This window comes from Podarcis gaigeae (genome assembly GCF_964106915.1).
Source record: "Podarcis gaigeae genome assembly, chromosome: 4".
NCBI lineage: Eukaryota > Metazoa > Chordata > Lepidosauria > Squamata > Lacertidae > Podarcis > Podarcis gaigeae.
In genome coordinates this window covers 93,105,253-93,126,677 of record NC_139677.1, presented here as the reverse complement: position 1 = coordinate 93,126,677, position 21,425 = coordinate 93,105,253, and the positions used below count along the sequence as shown (strand labels likewise).

At 46.1% G+C, this 21,425-nt stretch overlaps 1 protein-coding gene across 4 annotated transcripts in view; it reads right to left on the bottom strand.

Moving 5' to 3' along the window:
* NOX4 (NADPH oxidase 4) overlaps positions 1 to 21,425 on the bottom strand; it is a 104,855-nt gene that overhangs the window by 2,817 nt on the left and 80,613 nt on the right. For all 4 annotated transcript variants that reach the window (XM_083736817.1, XM_083736814.1, XM_083736815.1 and 1 more), the window contains 4 exons: positions 8,319 to 8,438; positions 6,947 to 7,055; positions 6,048 to 6,116; positions 5,049 to 5,149 (listed from right to left, as the gene is read on the bottom strand). In XM_083736817.1, the coding sequence (XP_083592943.1) occupies positions 5,049 to 5,149; positions 6,048 to 6,116; positions 6,947 to 7,055; positions 8,319 to 8,438 (399 nt within the window). The remainder of the gene's footprint in view (positions 1 to 5,048; positions 5,150 to 6,047; positions 6,117 to 6,946; positions 7,056 to 8,318; positions 8,439 to 21,425) is intronic.

Here is a 21,425-nt window from a genome sequence, read left to right as displayed (position 1 = left end):
CGTGCTTTCGAACTGCTAGGTTGGCAGGAGCTCACCCCGTCACGGGGATTCGAACCGCCGACCTTCTGATCGGCAAGTCCTAGGCTCTGTGGTTTAACCCACAGTGCCACCTGCGTCCCTTGAGGGAAGTAGTGGCTTCCTCCATAGTGAATGGCAGTGGCTCTCCACACTTTTAGACAGGGATCACTACTAGCCTAATCTACAGATGGCAGGGATTAAATGAAGGATCCTCTAGACAGAAAGCAGAAACTACCACTGAACCATGGCCCTACAACAATTGTTGCTGTGAGATTCTTCCTGTCGTGATAGCTGCCCCATAACAACATCATACCAATGAAGTTCAAGCATATGAACTTAGGTGCTATCTACTAAACCAGACTCTTGGTTCACCTAATCCAAAGTTGTCTCCTCTGATTAGCAGCCAGGGAGGGGGAATTAAGCTTATTCAGCCCACATTTGAAGGAGAATCTATCAGTTTTGTGCTTTTCGAAACAACACGTGAACCGAACTACAGCTATCCTTTGAAATTCACTCTTGCCCAACTTTCACAACCAAGTTCTCCAACCAGACAACGTTCACAAAAATGCCTGTGTCAGGAGAAAGTGTGCCTAAAAACGAAGATAGTAGTAAAATAATACCCAAATAATAATAATAATAATAAATTTTATTTATATCCCGCCCTCCCCAGCCGAAGCCGGGCTCAGGGCGGCTAACAATAATCAAATAATCAAACAATCAAATAATCATACATTCAAAATATTCATTATAAAAATTAATTAAAATCAAATTAATGGCAACCAATTAAGCAATATTCTGTGCAGGTTGCCAGAGGAGGGAGTCAGGCTGCGCCCTGACCAAAGGCCTGGTGGAACAACTCTGTCTTGCAGGCCTTGCGGAAAGATGTCAGGTCCCGCAGGGCCCTAGTCTCTTGTGACAGAGCGTTCCACCAGATTGGAGCCGCAGCCGGGAAGGCCCTGGCTCTAGTTGAGGCCAGCCTAACCTCTCTGAGGCCTGGGACCTTGAGGATGTTATTATTTGCAGACCGTAGGTTTCTCTGTGGGGCATACCAGGAGAGGCGGTCCCGTAGGTACGAGGGTCCTAGGCCGTATAGGGCTTTAAAGGTTAAAACCAGCACCTTAAACCTGATCCTGTACTCCACCGGGAGCCAGTGCAGCTGGTATAGTACTGGGTGAATGTGATCTCGCAGTGAAGACCCCATAAGGAGTCTCGCCGCGGCATTCTGCACCCGCTGGAGTTTCTGGGTCAGTCTCAAGGGCAGCCCCACGTAGAGCGAGTTACAATAATCCAGTCTGGAGGTGACCGTCGCATGGATCACAGTGGCTAGGTCAGGGCGGGAGAGATAAGGGGCCAACTGCATTATATTGCTTGCAGAAATGTGTACTTTAGCCAAACCAGTGTACGGACATGTTTGTTGGGCAAAATCTGTGCTAAAAAGAGATGAATGCTCGTGAGGATTTTTTTAAAAAAACAAACAAACACAAATTGCTGCAGGAAATGCAGATTACTGAATTAAGAGTGAAATAATGAGGAACTGAGACAATTGCGATTAACAGACCCTCCCATCCCTATGGTCAGCCAAGGCCTTTCCTGCCTAGCAGCTCATGCTCCTATTATATTGAAAAGCAAAACTGCGCCTTGGACAGTCTGCATGCAATGCATCCAATATACTAACAAGCCAACTCATTCTCCAAGAGCTGCTCCTTAGGTAACCCAAATGTTGCTACTGACACACAAGAGAGAGGTCTTTGCAGGCTCGTGGGAACCCCACCGTTTGCAGAGGTACCTTGAATGTTAAAGGTGCATGCTAGCTTGTCACCAGTAGATGGCACAATTTTGCTCAGCATTGTTCAATTGAAGAACGAAGATGCAAAGCCCTGCTAAAATCATGAAGGCATCAGAAAGAAAAGGCTGTGAAAATTTGTACCGCATTCCATTTGCTGGCTCTGGCGGAGTCGCCAGATTTTTTGTTCTTTGTGATGCAATGTGGCAAGAATTTATCCCTAGGGGAGCTGTGGACAGGGATCTGTTGTACAATGAGCTAGCTGGGTTCTTAGAGGTGCCTGAACTGCGGTCCCTACATCCTTAAAAGTGTTACATTTTTGTGCCGACGAAAGAGACAACAAGAGTTGGACATCGTGGAGAAGATGAAATCATCTGGGGAAATTGATTGGTAGAGGATTCCGGGCATGCAAAACAAATTCCCTTTTAAAGCACCGCATAAAGGACCTGTGGAACTCCTTGCCACAAGATGGGATGGTGGCCAATAGCTTAGGTGGCTTTTAAAGGGGATTGGGCAAATCCACTGTGGTGGGAAGGGGTCAAGTGGCTTTTAGTCGTGGTATTTATAGAGAGACTCCAGGTTCAGAAGAAGGATGCAACTGAGCCCTAGTTACTGGGAGTCAACAGCAGAGAAAGGCATTAACAGTGGGCTTCCCAGAACCATCTTTTTTTGCCATTGTTTGCAACAAAGCACTGTCTGAGCTTGGTCTTTGCTCTGGCCCCCCAGGTGCTTCTAGGAACGGACAATTTAGTAGCCCTCTGTCATTGCCGCTCTAAGCTGTAAGTGGGAGACCAACTCTGCTTCCAGACTTCTAGAGTGCCAATAACATCAGAGGCAGCCATGATGCCCTCAATAATAATAATAATAATAATAATAACAATAATAATAATAATAATTTACCATTTATACCCCGCCCATCTGGCTAAGTTTCCCCAGTCATTCTGGGCGGCTCCCAATCGAGTGTTAAAAACAATACAGCATTAAATATTAAAAACTTTCCTTAACAGGGTTGCCTACAGATGTCTTTTAAAGATAGGATAGCTGCTTATTTCCTTCACATCTGAAGGGAGGGTGTTCCACAGGGCGAGTGCCACTACCGAGAAGGCCCTCTGTCTGGTTCCCTGTAACCTCACTTCTTTCAGTGAGGGAACTGCCAGAAGGCCCTTGGCGCTGGATCTGGCAGAACGATGGAGGTGGAGACGCTCCTTCAGGTATACAGGACCGAGGCCGTTTAAGGCTTTAAAGGTCATACATTTTGGACTAAAAAAAAAGTCCCATCAGCCCCAGCCAACTTGGCCGTCGGTGAGGTCAAGTGGGAGCTCTAGTCCACAGGATGCTACTACTCTGTTGCACACAGGTAGGTAGCCCCTTTTTCTACAGCCCTAAGTGTTGAAGTTGGATGATTTCCATTGAGACCATGGTGTGGGGTGCAAGGCTTTCAATATGGCACCCGTCCCTTGCTACAGTCTCAATTCTTACTGCCCACCTGCCCAACTTGGAAGAAGGAGAGGGAGGAAATGGATACAGGGATCGTGTTCTTTGGAAAGGAAAGTGTTAAAGCAGTTTATTCCTAGAGAGCAGAGATGGATTGCAGAGAAAGTGCTAGTACAAGTTCTACAGGTCACAAAGGGCCAAACAACCTACTGAACAGCTGTGCAAGGGAACATTTGCCCTTGGAGAATTGTGCCGCTGTTCCACTGTATTAAAACAAGTTAGATTTTCTAAGTTTTAGGGGGCAGGAAGGGAAGCTGAACAGTAAGAAGATGGGAGGGAGGGCATTTTGACCACAGCACCATGCAGATACGCTGTAAAAGCAAGTGATCAAAATGTGGCTTTTCTACAGTAAAAACTCAGTTTAGAAGCAGCTGCTATCTTCAGAATTCTCAGAATTTTCATTATGGCAAAAGTATTTCTTGAAAAGAAAAATAGCACTTTTTCTTTCTTTCTGCGGTGTATTATTATTATTGTTATTGTTGTTGTTGTTGTTGTTATTATTATTATTATTATTATTATTATTCCGCCCTTCATCATTAAGATCTCAGGGCACTTCACAGAATAAAGTACAGGATAAAAACAAGTAAATAATTATAAAACAAAACGGCAAAACAATATCCTTCCTTCACACGGACACACTTAAAAGGCTGTAGAATATTAACCAGCCAAAGGGCTGGTTGAAGAGGAATGTTTTTTGCCTGGTGCCTAAAAATATATAAGGAGGGTGCCAGGCAATCTTCACCTGGGGATAGCATTCCACAAACAGGGAGCCACCACAGAGAAGGCCCGTGTTGCCACCCTCTGGACCTCTCATGGAGGAGGTACACAAAGAAGGGCCTCAGATTATGAATGCGGAGTCCGAGGTGGTTTATATGGGGAGAAGGTATGTGGGTGGCGCTGTGGTCTAAACTAAGCCTCTTGGGCTTGCTGATAGGAAGGTTGGTGGTTCGAATCCCTGCGACGGGGTGAGCTCCTGTTGCTCTGTCCCAGCTCCTGCCAACCTAGCAGTTTGAAAGCACACCAGCGCAAGTAGATAAATAGGTACCGCTGCGGCGGGAAGGTAAATGACATTTTCGTGTGCTCTGGCACTCATCACGGTCCTTTGTGTGCCAGTAGCGGTTTAGTCATGCTGGCCACAAGACCCAGAAAGCTGTCTGCGGACAAATGCTGGCTCCCTCGGCCTGAAAGCAAGATAAGCGCCACAACCCCATAGTCACCTTTGACTGGACTTAACCATCCAGGGGTCCTTTATCTTTTACCTTTTATGTGGGGAGAGGCAGTCCTTGAGGTATCCTAGAGGACAGCACTGTTTGCCAGGGGAAATATGGCCAGGTCGCTTAGCAGTCCTCTGGTGCAAGCCCTACTGAAATCAATGGGAGCCTTGTGCAAGGGATATTCCCAGTGCAATGCACCCTAAAACGATTTGGGACTAACAATCTGGCAGCACAGAACCAACCTATATTGCCAGACAAGGCATTTCAATATGGAAGAATGGAGCAAGACACAAAATCTCTATACATGTTATGAAAATATATAAAGCTCCCACCGTCCCCAGCAGTTCTCTGGAAGACGAACTGTTCCGATTGTGGAAACTGACAGTTCTTTTGTTAAGGCCCCATTTCTCAGATGCGACAGATTTGATAACGCCAAACCATCAGGCGCTTGGGCGCATTAAGTCATTTCCATACAAATACAGTTTATTAAACTCGCCCGATTCCCTTTCTCCGGGAGCCGGGTTAGGAATCTCACTTACTGTCGGTTGCACTTGGCGATTTCATTAAACAGGAGTTTCCAGCGAGGCCGACCAATCAAAAGCCGGCGGTTCAGCACTTGGTATTTCTCGCCAATTATTTTCTGCAAGAAACAAGACATCCCCTTTGGTGCACCTCGCACGACGGCTGCAAATCAATCACCGGCCACTTTGCACGTCAGCCTTGTGCATATAAGGACGGCCTGGTAGGCAGCTCATTCCATTGCAAGCACCTGCACTGGGACGGTCGGATTTGCAAGCGTGCATCTGTGCATGCGAACGGATTGCTATGGGAAGTCTACAGGGTACCAGTGTCCCTGTGCCCTGGCAGGGTCTACTGCAGAAATCTGCCCTGGGACCCACCCTCCAACAAACAGCCTCTGGCCCCATAATGGAATAAGAATCTAACACTTTTTTGAATTCCAATAGGGACAAATGTAAGGTTCGACACTCAGGCAGGAAGAACCAGTTGAACAATTATAAGATGGGGGACACCTGGCTTGCTGGAAGTGCACGTGAAAAGGATCTAGGGGTCTTAGTAGACCACAGGCTTAACATGAGTCAACAGTGTGATGCAGCAGAAAACATAGCTAATGCTATTCTAGGCTGCATCAACAGAGCTCTAGTGTCCAGATCAAGAGAATTAAAAGTACCACTCTATTTTGCCTTGGTCAGATTACACCTGGAATACTGTGTCCAGTTCTTGGCACCACAATTTAAGGAGGATACTGGCAAGCTGGAAGGTGTGCAGAGGAGGGCGACCAAGATGATCAAGGGTCTGGAAACCAAGCCTTATGAGGAACAGTTGAAGGATTTCCATTAGCAGACCATTCATTTTTGGACAGAGCGAAATGTGGTGTTAGTGATGGGTTGGGCTGGGAACTCTTGTCTCCCCAGTAGCAACGGATTATCCACAGTGCTCTAGCCCTGTGGCAAGAGTCTCTTTTATGACCAGCTTAGTTTCCAGTTGTCTCCCCAAGGCCCCTCTGCAGCTGGGCATACCTGCATCCCATCTGTTCGACTGAGGTAAAGTTGAATGTTTACAAAGTCTGGTCGATTTTCTTGCCAGAGCTGAAACAGTAAGAAAAAGAAGTAAAGTGTTTGTGCTGAGGGGGGACATTAAGTGAATTTGCGCATTTCCTCTTAAGCAGAAACAAAGATTCTCTTGCCAAATCCCCTGACAGAGACAAATATTTAACCCATCTGTGCCACATGTTGGGTGGTATTCAGCTAAGCTGGGCCAAAACGCCCTTAGACATTGGTTTAAGTTTAAATCCAAAGATTCGTTGAAATCTCATAAATGATAAATATGATGATAAGCATAAGGACAGTACAATGGTACCTCAGTTTTCAAATGTCTCGGAAGCTGAACATTTTGAAAGCCGAACACCGAATACCCGGAAGTAAATGCTTCCATTTTCAAACATGCCTCAGAAGTTGAACGGCTTACACAGAGTCTCTCCCCCCCCCACATTTTCTCCATTGCCTTTGAAGCCCTTTTCACCTCAGTTTTTGAACTTTTCGGAAGTCGAACGGTCTTCCAGAATGGATTACGTTTGAAAACCAAGGTACCACTGTATTTTCTGTCCAAGTGTGTATGTGTGCATACACACATGCATGAACACACACCCTGTGCATGTGTGTATGTGTACACAGGAACTAAGCACGTTATGCATGTTGCTGTGTACACGCACGCACACACACACACACACACACACACACACACTGCAAACCACCAGTGTCTGCATAGGTTTTTAAAATACATGCTTAATTGCCAAGTCTCACCTAAATTCAATACCCAACACTCAGCAGGCCACCCTAAGAACAAGCGTGCTTTCAAAGACAGGGTTGAGGTTTCCTTCAAAACCAAGCCCAGGGAAATATTTTTTTATTCCTCTTACCTTGTTATGTAGCTTGCAGAGCAGATCAGCAAACCAGCGGAATGACGCAATGTCCCTGCACACCCATACGAAGTAAAGCCTTCTGAGCTTGTAGTGTTCCCAGCCGTCACTTTTATGCAAAGGCCACATTTCAGGGAGGAAGGAAGAAATTGCTATTTCAGAAAGGTGCACCAGCTCTGAGAGGCATCGTGTTTATGGCACACAGTTTGAGTTGACGCAGTTCAACCAGAGGATGGGCAGAATTAATATGGACCGCTCTGCATCTCGATTGGGACTTCTGTTCCTAAGGTGTGGGGTTGTATGACTCACCTGTGCATGCAGGAGACAGAGGCTATCTATTGCAATGTTATGGGAAGCAGCCACTGATGATGAGGTTCGGTGCCAAAGGACGGCAGACCAGAAACCGCAAGGCAGTTGGGGTCTTGAGAGTGGCAGAACCAAAGCAGATGCAACAACAGTTGTGAATGACCACCCCATGCTCTCCTCCTGTCTTCCCTTCCCTCTATCCCCCTCTCTTTCACACACTCTTTGAACTCGGGAGGTACCATTGGCCATCAACTTGGATGGCTTTAAAAGAGGACAAACTGAGGGAGGGAGAGGACTATTGATGGCTGTTCTCTGCCTTTCACAGTTGACGGCAGCAATGCTTCTGAATACCACAAGCCGGAAACCACAGGAGGGAAAGGTTTACAGGCTTTGATTCGACTTAGGGGAGAGGGAGTATCTGTGCTGAGGGAAATGTTGTGCTGCGAGAAGTGAGGTTACAGGGAACCAGGCAAAGGGCCTTCTCGGTGGTGGCGCCCGCCCTGTGGAACGCCCTCCCGTCAGATGTCAAGGAAATAAACAACTACCTGACTTTTAGAAGACATCTGAAGGCAGCCCTATTTAGGGAAGTTTTTAATGTTTAATAGGTATTTTAATAGGTATTGTTTAACAGGTATGTTAATATTCTGTTGGAAGCCACCCAGGGTATAAATATATTATTATTATTATTATTATTATTAATAATAATGTTTGTTGCTTTATTGCGTTTTTAATATTCTGTTGGGAGCCGCCCAGAGTGGCTGGGGAAACCCAGCCAGATGGGCGGGGTTTAAATAATAAATTATTATTATTATTACTCCTTCTGTGGCCGTTTGTTCACCTTTAGTCCCCACCCTGCACTCAGCTCTCACCTGTGGCTCCTTTGCACCTGTTGCCTTCTGCACTGCCCCTCCTGAAAAGCCCTGTTTTGTTTTAAAAAACCCTAACTCATAGTTTTGAAATTCTAGAGACAACTCCGTTGTTAGGGAACATATCTAGGGGGGGAATTCTAGTAACTCTTGCAGCAGGTGGGAGAGAGGAAGGCTTTAGTGTGACGAGGCTTACATACAGCAGGGTGTTGAGGATCGACGCAAACGGAGTCACCCCGATGCCTCCAGCCACGCAGAGGCTAACCTCGTAATGGAAGCACTCCTCGAAAGGACTTCCGAAGGGACCGTCCACATACAGCCTGCAGAAGGATGAGAAAAACACGGTGTTGAAAATTAACACCATCACCATCCTGTTCAAAAGAGATCATAATATGTCTTAGGGAAACATGTCGGGCACCAATACTGTCAGTTTTTAGGGGCCAGGAGAAGGCATTTGTGTTTGCCCAGGTTTGGAATTTTACGATGCATTGCACTATGACTGGTGATCCATATTGGTGGTCCTCTTTTGTGGGGTGTGATAGGATTCCCCCATTAAATTCCTGCTTTTGTTGGATGAGCTCCTTTAGAGATTTCTATGTTTATTCTGTGTACCTGGTTTTATAAAAGGCTGGAGAGCCGGTTGACATTTTACAGCTTTGAGACTTTTTTGGGAGGGAGAAAGCAATGAATGAACACAATAAACAGCAACGACAAGGGGCACATTCCAATTATGGTGTGGTTTAAACGAAATCTTTTCTAACACCTTGTGTCCAGAGCGGTTTGATAATCAATCCCTCTCCCCAGGGAACTCTGGGAATTGTAGTTCTGGGAGTTGAATAGGAAGCTCTGCATTGCTCTCAACACCCTTAAGAAACCAGACCTCCCAGAATTCTTTGGGGGGGGGGGAAGCCATGACTGTTTATAAAGTGGCATGATGTTTCTTTAAATGCACAGCATGAATGCGGCCTCAGTGAGACCACAGCCTCTTCTCTTCTGTCACATGCTTTGGGAACCTTTAAGAAAAGCAGCAGCTACCAGCCGATACCCTACTTGCCTGGCCACTGTCTCACCAAAATGGTACATAACATGGAGGATGTATGGGTGTGAGCTAAGAAAATCTCTGCTCCATCTCCAGCATTGTGACAGATGATGCTTTCAGGATGGGAAAGGTCTGCTATGTAGTAGTTATTTTTTGACACCCAGTAGGTTCTGTAGGCTTCCTGCATCACTTCCACCAAAGCATGATTGTCATGATATTGCTATTTTACTTTTACTTCTGCTGGCTCCAGCTTTACTACAAACTAATGGAGTGTACAAATTGTTTCCTTTGAATGTCTTCTTTCAAGGCAAAGGACAGCCAGCAGAACTTTCTACTCATTGGTAGGTTTTCCTTCTTTTATAAATCTCAGCGACATTAAGGTATTTATCGGCACGATGTCTAACTTATAGCGAAGAGACCTGCATAAAACCCACTTGAATCAATTTGCTTCAGACTTTATTTTCATATGCATGGGTGAATTATATTTTACTGCTCTTTTTAAAAAAAAAATATGTTTATTTCTTTTCTCCGGGGAGGAGGCAGTCTCAGAGGCAAAGGCAGCCTCATCCGGGGTGGAAAACGCACCCTTTTCGCCCAAGGAGTTTATAATCTCCTTTTATTTCTTTTGGACAGAATTGGGTCTGTTTGTAAGATGTTCTGCTTGCTTTTTAATTTGCCAGAGGAGAAGAAGGACTTGTTTCCTTCAGAAATCAGTCGTCAGGATTAAAAAGAAAAGAAAAAAGCTCTTTAGGGATTTCTCTCTTTTTGTTTGTTTCTTGTAGAGATAAATAAATGTGTAACACCACTGCACTTATAGCAGGGTTGAGGAGCCTGTGGCCTCCTAGGTGTTGGTGAAAAGGGCTGGTTTTCAACATTGTGAAGCTATACTTCGTGATATACCGATATATCACAATGTCTAAAATAAGAATGGAGCTATGTTGAGTCATTGGCTGGCTTCATGGTTTTTCCTATTTTTCCTCATTTTTGCATAGCACACACACATATAATGATTCGCCATATACACCAAGTCAAAAAAATATGAAACTGATATGGGCTTCAGACCGGTTTTGGATGATATATTGTTCAGCCCTAACACATGTCATGATTCATTATATATTGCAATATATTACTTTAAACAATTCTTAAGGAAATCAGCCCTGAGTGCTCAATAGAAGGACAGATCGTGAAGCTGAGGCTCCAATACTTTGGCCACCTCATGAGAAGAGAAGACTCCCTGGAAAAGACCCGGATGTTGGGAAAGATGGAGGGCACAAGGAGAAGGGGACGGCAGAGGACGGGATGGTTGGACAGTGGTCTCAAAGCTACCAGCATGAGTTTGACCAAACTGCAGGAGGCAGTGGAAGACAGGAGTGCCTGGCGTGCTCTGGTCCATGGGGTCACGAAGAGTCAGACACAACTAAATGACTAAACAACAACAATTTTAAACCATGGCAAACTATGGCTTGGGGTTGGATCCAGCCCAATCACCTTCTCAATCCAGTCCACAGGCGGTCCGCAAATCAGCGTGTTTGAGTGCATCTTTGAGTTATTTGTGGGACATAGGAATTCGTTCATATTTTTTCTTCTTCAAAATATAGTCCGGCCCCCCACAAGGTCTGAGGGACAGTGGACTGGCCCCCTGCTGAAAAAGTTTGCTGACCCCTGCTTTAAACAGCCACCTCTTCCCCCAAACAATCTTGGGAGTGGTTGTTTCTTAAGGTTGTGAGGAGATCTCTATGTGAGGAGTTGTGAGGGAACTCTGGAAGCTGTAGATTTGTGTAGGGAATAGGGGTCGGCCATGAGCTGTCAGCACTCTTAGCGAACTACAGTTCCCAGAGTTCTTTGGAAGGAAGCCACGGCTGTTTAAAGTGGTATGGGCCACTTTAGACCCTTCCCTACTTCTGTTGCCAGTATTTGCTGCACTATTCAACCGCCTTCCTCCAAAATAAATTGGGAGATGTTTGGCATTAGCCAAACGCCAGCGCCGCTTCCGTTGCTTCTGAGATCCACAACCCAAAGTTCAAGGCTCCATTAGCCCGAGGGCGCTTTGTCCCGTACATTTCATTTTCTAACAAGCCAAGGTCAGCCCAGAGGCCAGCTTGCAATGATTACTGGACGGCTGAAGGATGCTTCCTTCCTCCAGCTCCACAGAAAGCCAGGCAGACTTTTTCTTCTCCTTCTTTACTTGGAGATATTGTAGCCGGTGACCTAAGCTTCAGGTCGGCTGCTATTGCTCCACAAACTGGGCCTCGCTGTGTGCCTGGAGGCAGAAGGCTGCGCCTGAGTAGACTGTTTGTTTTATCTCATCACTGAGCAAAAGACTCAGGTCAGCAATTAGTGTAGAGTTCAAGCCACCCTGTCGAAGGCAGAGATGGAGAGGAGCTGGAAAAGGCCACCGCTTAAGTGGTCAGGGTTGCAGGGCGCTGTCCGTAAGAGGCCAATCTAAGACAGGCCTGACAACATGAAGCCCACTAGCCATTTCATGAAGGCCTATTCAAGGGCTTGGAAGATCTTCCAGCTTTTGATGCCTGGCAAGAAGGGCAGATGAAGGTGGTGGTGTTACTGAGCGCCTGGATGCCCTGGCTGGCCATAATGCATGGGCAACAGGCCATGCTTAGAATCATAGAACTGTCAGGTTGGAAGGGAACCCAAGGGTCATCTAGTCCAACCCCCCTGCAATTCAGGAATCTCAGCTAAGGCATCCATGACAGATGACCAGCCAACCTCTGCTTAAAAACCTCCAAGGAAGGAGAGTCCACAACCTGTTCCACTGCCAAACATCTCTTAATGATAAGATCATTTTGGTGCGAGGTGAGGATATTTATAGCAAGAGTAATAAAAAGATATTGTTATTTAGGGGAATTGAATTTAATTCTAAATTATATTCCAGAAACGTGGGAAATTGCAAGGGGTAAAAAAAAAATATGGATGTACCGTGCTATATTAGAAGCAAAAAAACTTGTTTTGATGAACTGGAAGAGCTGCAAAAAGATTCCATTGAACACATGGATTGATAATATGGACAGATCAGCTACATACAAACGAATTACATGTCGACGCAAATTAAGAATGGATAAATATGAAGAAATCTGGAAGGAATATTTAAGCGATAAGGAGGATAATGGTGGGAAGTGGGGGGGAGAGAAAGGTGGGGAAATGTTGTTAAAAAGGTGTAGTCATAGGTATATCAGTGTATTCAAATCTGAAATGTCAAATTGTGTTGTTAGTGTTACTATGGTTTTTGTTGTAGGAGTCTTTTGCAGTTGTTGTTTGTATTGAAAAATGATTAAATAAATTTTTAAAAACTCTCTTAATGTTCTTCCTGATGTTTTGTCAGAATCTCCTTTCCTGTAACTTGAAGCCATTGGTTTGAGTCCTACCCTCAAGAGCAGGAGATCACAAATTGCGAGGACTACTTTAACAGCAGGTTCTGGAGGCTACAGCAAGAGTGTGCACCAGCAACGACAGAGCCTGAACCTGAGAACGTAAGGAGAGGCTACCAGAACACGTCAACAACCCATCTGGTCCAGCATCCTTTTCACACAGTGGCCAACCAGATGCCTGTGTAAGCCAGTGTGGTGTAGTGGTTAAGAGTGGTAGACTTGTAATCTGGTGAACCGGGTTCGCTTCCCCGCTCCTCCACCTGCAGCTGCTGGGTGACCTTGGGCTAGTCACGCTTCTCTGAAGCCTCTCAGCCCCACTCACCTCACAGAGTGTTTGTTGTGGGGGAGGAAGGGAAAGGAGAATGTTAGCCGCTTTGAGACTCCTTCAGGATATCAAATCCAAACTCCTCCTTCTCCTCCTGTGGGAAACCTGCAAGCAGGATTTGAGTGCAACAGAGCTCTCCCCTACTGTGGCTTCCAAAAACCGAAATTGAGTAGCATTGTTGCCTCCAGCTATGGTGGCAGAGCACAGTCTAGTACCTAGCTCTGTCATCCATGAATTTACCTAATTTTCTTTTGAAGCCATCTAGGTGGGTGGCCATCACTACCTCCTGTGGGCACGGGTTGCATAGTTTAAGGACTTCCTTTGATTTGTTGTGAATCCTCCAACATTTAGCTTCATTGGATGTCCACAGGTTGGAGTGTTATGAGAGAGGAGGAAAAGCAAAGGAGCCCATGGAAGCCCTCTCCCCACTCTTCCCCATAACATTAGAAAATGGCCCTCAGCTTCATGGAGCAGACACATAGGAAGCTCAGGTCACTGGTCTATCAAGGTGAGTACTGTTTACACAGACTGTCAGGGACTCTTCAGAGTTTCTTCCAGCCCTACATAGTGATGCCAGGGATTGATTTAGGGACCTTCTGTTTGCAGAGCAGATGGCCTATCATTCAGCTGAGGTCTTTGTGCATACATTTTGGCTCAAGGTACTCTGTAAAAGCAATGTCCTTAGATGGCACCAAGAAAGAAAGAAAGAAAGAAAGAAAGAAAGAGAAAGATAGAGAAGAAGAGAGAGAAGAGAGAGAAGGAAGGAAGGAAGGAAGGAAGGAAGGAAGGAAGGAAGGAAGGAAGGAAGGAAGAAGAAGAAGAAGAAGAAGAAGAAGAAGAAGAAGAAGAAGAAGAAGAAGAGAGAAGAGAAGGAAGGAAGGAAGGAAGGAAGGAAGGAAGGAAGGAAGGAAGGAAGGAAGGGGAAGGAAAATGCAAAAGAAAGATAGAGAGAATAAGAAAGAAGAGAGAGAAGGAGAGAGGAAAGGAAGGAAGTTTGTACTCTGTGCTATACGGCATACTTCAATTTTCTTCTTTTTTTAAAGTAGCAGCCCAAAATAGAAATATTGGGAGGAAATCCCACTCAGTTCTGTATTGCTACCAACAGGCTATAGCCTGACACCTCACTCTACTGATACCCACAATGCAGAAACAATGCAAAAACAGAACAGAACAGAACAGAACCCCTTCCCTTTCATCCTGACAGCTTCTGCGCCTTTTGGTCTCAGCACAAAGCAGCTCCAGCTAGCTGGTTAGACACCACTTGCAATAGCTTTGGCACCTAATTTCATTGGCTGCTACTGCTGTTCTGTGGCTGCTAGCCACATTCCCCAGCTGCTAGCTGTCCAGCTATTCTGCAGCGCACCTGATTTTTTGCTCTGGGGACAGAACAACTAGGTTGCTGGAAGATGCCATCAATGCTTGAGCGCTGAAGTGAATTGGAGAAGCAGGGGGGTAACAAAGGGCTGTGCAAATTCATATTATACACATTGCAGCTTTCCTTGCTTGCATCCTTCACTGCTTTTCCCCCTTGTCACTCAATGGTAGGGCAAGCAAAATGTCCCACTTTCAACCCTTGGCTTCTCCAGGGAGGGCTGAGACCCCTGCCTGAAACCCTGGAGAGTTACTGCCAGTCATTGTTGACAGGACTGAGCTAGAGCTATTTTAATAAATAGGGTTCTTAGTAGACCACAATCTGAACATGAGTCAATAGTATGACACAGCAGCAAAAAAAGCTAATGCTACTCTAGGCTGCATCAACAAAACTATAATGTCCAGAACAAGGAAAATAATAGTCCCATTCTATTCTGTCTTGGCCAGACCACACCAGGCATAAAGGTAAAGGGACCCTGACCATTAGGTCCAGTCGTGGCTGACTCTGAGGTTGCGGTGCTCATCTCGCTTTACTGGCTGAGGAAGCTGGCGTACAGCTTCTGGGTCATGTGGCCAGCATGACCAAGCCACTTCTGGCGAACCAGAGCAGCGCACGGAAATGCCGTTTACCTTCCCGCCGGTACGGTACCTATTTATCTACTTGCACTTTTGAGGTGCTTTCAAACTGCTAGGTTGGCAGGAGCAGGGACTGAGCAACGGGAGGTCACCCCGTCGTGGGGATTTGAACCGCCGATCTTCTGATCGGCAAGTCCTAGGCTCTGTGGTTTAACCCACAGAGCCACCAGGCATACTGTGTCCAATTTTGGGCACCACAATTTAAGAAGGATGTTGACAAGCTGGAACGTGTGCAGAGGAGGGCAACCAAGATGATCAAAGGTCTGGAAACCAAGTCTTATGAGGAAAGGTTGAAGGAGCTGTGGATATTTAGCCTGTAAAGAGGAGACTGATATGATAGCCATCTTCAAACATCTCAAGGGCTGTCACATGGAAGATGGAGCAAGCTTGTTTCCTCCTACTCTGGAGGGTAGGACCCCAAACCAATGGATTTGGGCTACAAGAAAGGAGATTCCGACTGAACATCAGGAAGAACTTTCTGACAGCAAGACCTGTTTGACAGTGGAACAGACTCCCTTGAGAGGTTGTGGACTCTCCTTCCTTGGAGAATTTAAAGCAGATGTTGGATGGCCATCTGCCATGGATGCTTTAGTTGAGATTCCTGCAATGCAGGGGACTGGACAAGATGACCTTAGGGTCCCTTATGACTGTGCAAGTCTATGACTCTATGAACCAACTGCCACTTCATCCTTCCGTCTTTCCCCAACCCCTGTCTGAGAGAACCACCATTTCAAAGCTTCAATCTGGAAGAGCTTGGTCTCTAAAAGTTGCAGCGTGCCCTACTTCATTCTAAACAACCCACACCAGATCCCTTTGAGGCCAAGAAGCCAACGCAACTGAGCACAGAGGTGGTCAATATTCTAGCAGCTCATGGCACAATTCAAACAAAAAAACTTCCCAGAGAAAAGCTGAGCGTGGAGTTTGGGAAATGTCATGAGAATGCCAAATGAGAAGCAGCAGGAGAGGGGAAGCCTGGAGGAGAGGCCTAAAAGTATTTCATTTAAATGCTCCTCGGAGAGGCGCTTGCAGCTTCTCATCTTGTATTATGGGGAAAAAACACACACGAGAAAACACAGCATGAAAAACATGTCGCCGACAACATACCTCACTGAGAAAGGTTCCTGAAAATGAGGCTTGGAGCATTCTCACCCACAAGAAGATGCTGTAAAGCCAGGGCAGCTGAGATTGCACCCTTCAGATGTGGCTGGACTAGAACTCCCAAAAGCTCCAGGCAACAGCGCCAATATTCAGGGGGCACAAGACTCCAGTGATATCCTGGGGATACCACATTGGCTTTCTCTACCAGGCTAGAAAACAGCCCTAAAGCAGGTTTTCCAAATAAGCCTCACCCCCCAACCAGACCATGCCCCTCATCTGCACTCAAAGGCCACCAGTGTTTTGTAATTTCTGCAATGCCTCTATTGTGTTGCAGTCCTGCACTGGCAGTTCTGCAAGAGTTTCTGAAGAGAGACCACGTTTGCACAGAGAAGGGCAGCTGCATGAGGGATGGGAAGCCTGGGGGGTTCTGGGAGCTCCTCGTTTTGTCAGTGGCAAGACTTAATTAATGGATGGAATTGAGTGGCACAGGAGGCAGTGGTGCCCACTGGCTGAGAGGGCTTACGCAGGGAAGTCGGACAAATGCATGGGAGGATGGCTGTACCTTTGCCAATTAACCCTTCACCTGCTGTGGCCTGTCCCATCCCACAGGCTAACTGGCGAGTGAAATCAGAGATGTGGAGAGCTTTTTTCAGTTTTTGTTTACATCAACAGAGAGGCCATGAATTATGCTCCCTTCAGTCTCAAGACGTTGCTCAGAGTGCCTGTTCTACCCATCCACCCTTGCCGTACTTCCTAGCTTCCAAACCCTTCCTTACGAGAGCCAGTGGTTAAGAGCTGTAGTCTCGTAATCTGGGGAACCGGGTTCGCGTCTCCGCTCCTCCACATGCAGCTGCTGGGTGACCTTGGGCCAGTCACACTTCTTTGAAGTCTCTCAGCCCCACTCACCTCACAGAGTGTTTGTTGTGGGGGGGGGGAGGAGAATGTTAGCCGCTTTGAGACTCCTTAGGGTAGTGATAAAGCAGGATATCAAATCCAAACTCTTCTTCTTCTTCTTCTTCCTCCTCCTATGGTGGCTGGCAACTGAATCTTTCTGTTTCTGTTTGGCTCTGTGCTCTAAGATACAAAGGGATCGCCTGATCCTCAGAGAAGGAGGAGGTTCTACCAGGCTTTCAAGTGACGTAGTGTCCACTGTCTACTGTACTGCTTCTCCCACTTCTGAGTCCTGTCTCTGTTCAGGACTGCAGCATCTGCTCACTTGCTCCTGTTCCTTGTTCTCTACTATTTCCCAGCTCTTTGCTTCTTCTTCTGAGGTGTGTCCTGTTTGCCACCAGCATGAACCTGGGTCTATACTATTGTCATCTTCCTCTTGAGGTGGGGGTTCCCCCCCCAATCCTCCCCATTAGCTCAGTCCCTGACACCACTGTACTTCCAGACGCTGGCACCATTTCTGGAAGTGCAACGTCGGCTTTCAGAAGTACAGTCATACCTCAGGTTAAAGTAGCTTTGGGTTGAGCGTTTTTTGGTTGCACTCTGTGGCGACCTGAAAGTAATGGAACACGGCACCCGTGCATGCGCTCAAAATGACAGCATGCACAGATGCGGCAAATCGTGGCCCGCACACGCGCAGACGCAGGTTGCATTCGCTTCAGGATGCGAACGGGGCTCTGGAACATATATCCACTGTATATCCATTGAAAAAGGATGGCATAAGGGGGAAGCAGAGTGGCGATGCATGGGGGTAATGTAAGTTGGCACATCTTTTGGTTCTGCTTTTTGGTCCTGTGCTCCGGTGTGAACCAACCAACTCATGCACAGCGCAGGACCAAATAACACTTGGTCTTTGGGCAGTAGCCAAAACGAGACATCCAGATTTGGGGTTGGAAGCCGGGGTGGCTTCTGTGAATCTGGGGTATCCCGCTTAAAATGGACAGTTTTTCAGTATGTAGGAAGAAGCTTCGTCAAAGCCTTATGAGAAATTAAACAGATAGACTCAGTGTCAGGGACTGGACTGAAGGGGATGAGACTGAGGAGCAATGGTGGAGATCTCTCCTGAAGCTTCTCGTGAAGCTTCCAGAGAAGAGGAAGGCAGTATTGAATTACAGCAGTGGTTTGAGGAAGGTCACAGCTCAGAGACTGGCGAACAGAAGAGTTGGGAGGTGTTGGGAGAAGGGAGGCAGAGACAGAGCAGCCAGCTGACACATTATCACTGGAGAGTATTTCTGACCTCCCCTTCTCCCAGAACTCGACGTTCATTGAGGGTGCAAGAGCAAAGGACTAAGAGATAATTAGGCCCTGGCGGCCACCGTAAGGGGAAGTGCTGTTGCCAGGAAGGGAGGCGGGAGGAGCTCAGTTGGAGCAATGCCATTAACGGGAGGCAGACTGCATACCTTGTCTCTCACTGTGATGACTGAATAAACTCATTAGTAAGAACTCTGTTTTTCTCTGCTCTTTGTGGCCACTGGGGGAGGAAGAGAATTCTGCTCAGAGCACCAGGGCATCCAGGACAGGCATCTGTTGTGGGTCCTGCCAGAGCATTGGGGCTCTGGCAAAAAAACCCAAGGATGTTAACTGCTAGCACCAGTCCTGGCTCTGGTGTAGCATCTGCTGCTATTCATAGGTTTGCTGCCTAAGCACGGGAGCAATTCTGCAGGTGTAGTCAATGGTGCTGTATCCTTTACCCTCTGCTCCACTTAAAACAATGAACACATAATTCTCCAAGTCTAGTCCATGAGGCTAGACCTCATTTAGTTGGAAAGATTGCACTAGACTTGGATGAGAGCATGCAGCTTGAAAAAGACGCACACATTTGTGCATAGCCAGGATGTCACAGAGATCTAGCTTTAACAAAAGTAGAGCAAGACTTCTCGTAGTCCGTAGCTAAACTGGCACCTCTACATGAATCGCTGAGCGTCAGAGTCTGACAGCTTGATAAATGAACATCTCCCTCTCCTTTTCGAAACCTTTTTTTTACGGCTGATGTCAACACTTTCAGATCGCTCGCTGTATATTTGAAGCGCTCTTTTTTGGTGTTATTTTCAAAATGGCAGCTATCTCCAAAATGAGAAAGGATATTGAGTCATGTCAGATCTGGTTTTCAATCTGTGTTCTCTGCTCAAAAAAAGAGAGAAGAAGTTAGAAAAGAGGGGGAAAGAAAAGAAGAGGATGGAAAAACATTGATCTTAGGTGCGAAGACCAATGTCACATTGTAAGTGTCTGCACTGTATATTGAATGCAGTATCATACCACTTTAATCAGCTTTTCCCCAAAGAAACCTGGGAACTTTTTTATTAAACTTTTCCAGAGTGGTTGAACCATCTATCTCCACCACATGAATGCTTAATGCCATCAAATCCATAAAAACCCCCACTGCCCTTGGCAAAGCAAGTGGCCCTGGCAGAGTATTGGGGGGGGGGGTACTTAAAAGGTAAAGGTCTTAAAGATAAAGGGACCCCTGAGCATTAGGTCCAGTTGCGGACGACTCTGGGGTTGCGGTGCTCATCTTGCTTTATTGGCTGAGGGTACAGCTTCCGGGTCATGTGGCCAGCATGACTAAGCTGCTTCTGGCAAACCAGAGCAGCGCACGGAAACACCATTTATCTTCCCGCCGGAGCGGTACCTATTTATCTAATTGCACTTTGATGTGCTTTCGAACTGCTAGGTTGGCAGGAGCAGGGACCGAGCAATGGGAGCTCACCCCGTCGCGGGGATTCGAACTGCCGACCTTCTGATTGGCAAGTCCTAGGCTCTGTGGTTTAACCCACAGCGCCACCCGCGTCCCGGGGGGTTACTTACATATCCTTAAATTGTGGATCTCCCTCCCCTCAGAGTTGTGTCTGGCACTTCCATTGTTTTGGAGAATGCTGAGGACGCACTTGAATTGTATATTTTCAGGACCCACATTATTTCTGTGATTGTCTTAAGCTGCTTTTAGTATTGTATACTAATACTTCCCTGGGACTTTAGAGTGAAGGGCAGGTAATAAATTAAAACAAAAGCAACTTTCAGCTCAGCCCTAATTTTTAATTCAAACTCTGTTTTTCATAGGTTTCATAAATTTCTTCGATATTAGCATGTGTGTGTTTGTAGACTCTCTCTCTCTCTCTACAGCAGGGGTAGGCAACCTAAGGCCCATGGGCCAAATGCGGCCCAATCTCCTTCTCAATCCGGCCTGTGGACGGTCCAGGAATCAGCATGTTTTTACATGAGTAGAATGTGTCCTTTTATTTAAAATGCATCTCTGGGTTATTTGTGGGACATGCCTGGTGTTTTACATAAGTAGAATGTGTGCTTTTATTTAAAATGCATCTCTGAGTTATTTGTGGGGCATAGGAATTCGTTCATTATTTTTTTTCCAAAATATAGTCCGGCCCACCACATGGTCTGAGCGACGGTGGACCGGCCCACAGCTGAAAAAGGCTGCTGACCCCTGCTCTATAGGGTGTATTTATATATAGGCCTCAGCTTGTTTGCTAATGAGCTGTGATGCCAACGAACCATTTCCTGTAATGAGCATACAATTTATCGCAAAAGATTAATTATATTATAAACGGCAGCCAATGGCTCAAAATAACATATGTAAAGATTTCTCTTTTAATGAGCTGCCAAAGTGTGGCTGACTCTCCCTGTGTGGAAAACACAGAACAAAACAAAGCAAAAGAAAGGAAAGGGAAAGCAACCAGTCCTTATTCTACTCTGAGAAGGGCACCGTTTCAGCCAATCCTGTTGCGGAGCTATAATGAAGGACCATTATCATTTCAAAGAGTGCTACAGCTCAATAATCTTAGCAGCATGAGATGGTGGTTCAAAGAGTTTGTGGTTTTAAGAGAGGGAGAGTACCCACTGCTTCTGTGGAAATGAACAAGGAGTTGAATACGTTCAGCAGATCTTGCCATTAGCTGCCAGGAAACACAAGACCTCAAGCAGTAACAGCGGGAAACTGTTCCTTGCATCTAATTATATGATAAATACACACACACCACAACTCTGATTTTTCTAAACACACACACACACACACACACACACACACACACACACACACGGATAGATTTGGAGGGTGGTATTCCATTGAAATTCACCAGTAAAAATGAGCTGCCATTTCTTCTTTAGAAAAAAAAAAGGTTTTTGAGGGTGGGGCAAATGAGCGAAACACTTTCTGAATATCTGGAAGGTGAATTCATTCATAAGGAATCTCTGCCCCACCCTACATTGGCCTATGTTGGTATTTTCAATGAATCTGAACACACTGAGGGTGTCTTATAAATGGTTCAACATGCTTCCGGATCATTGGCCATGTATCTAAGCTTCATCTGTCTTGATCCATTCATTTTTTGCATTGCAAATGAACGCACATTGACCCCTTCACAAGACTGCTTTAGTGTTGCCAACTTTTCAACTGCCACCCACTGCTGTGCCTTTTCTATACACATCAATTTGCTGCTAAAGGCACAAGAGCAACTTAAAGGTAAAGGTAAAGGGAACCCTGACCGTTAGGTTC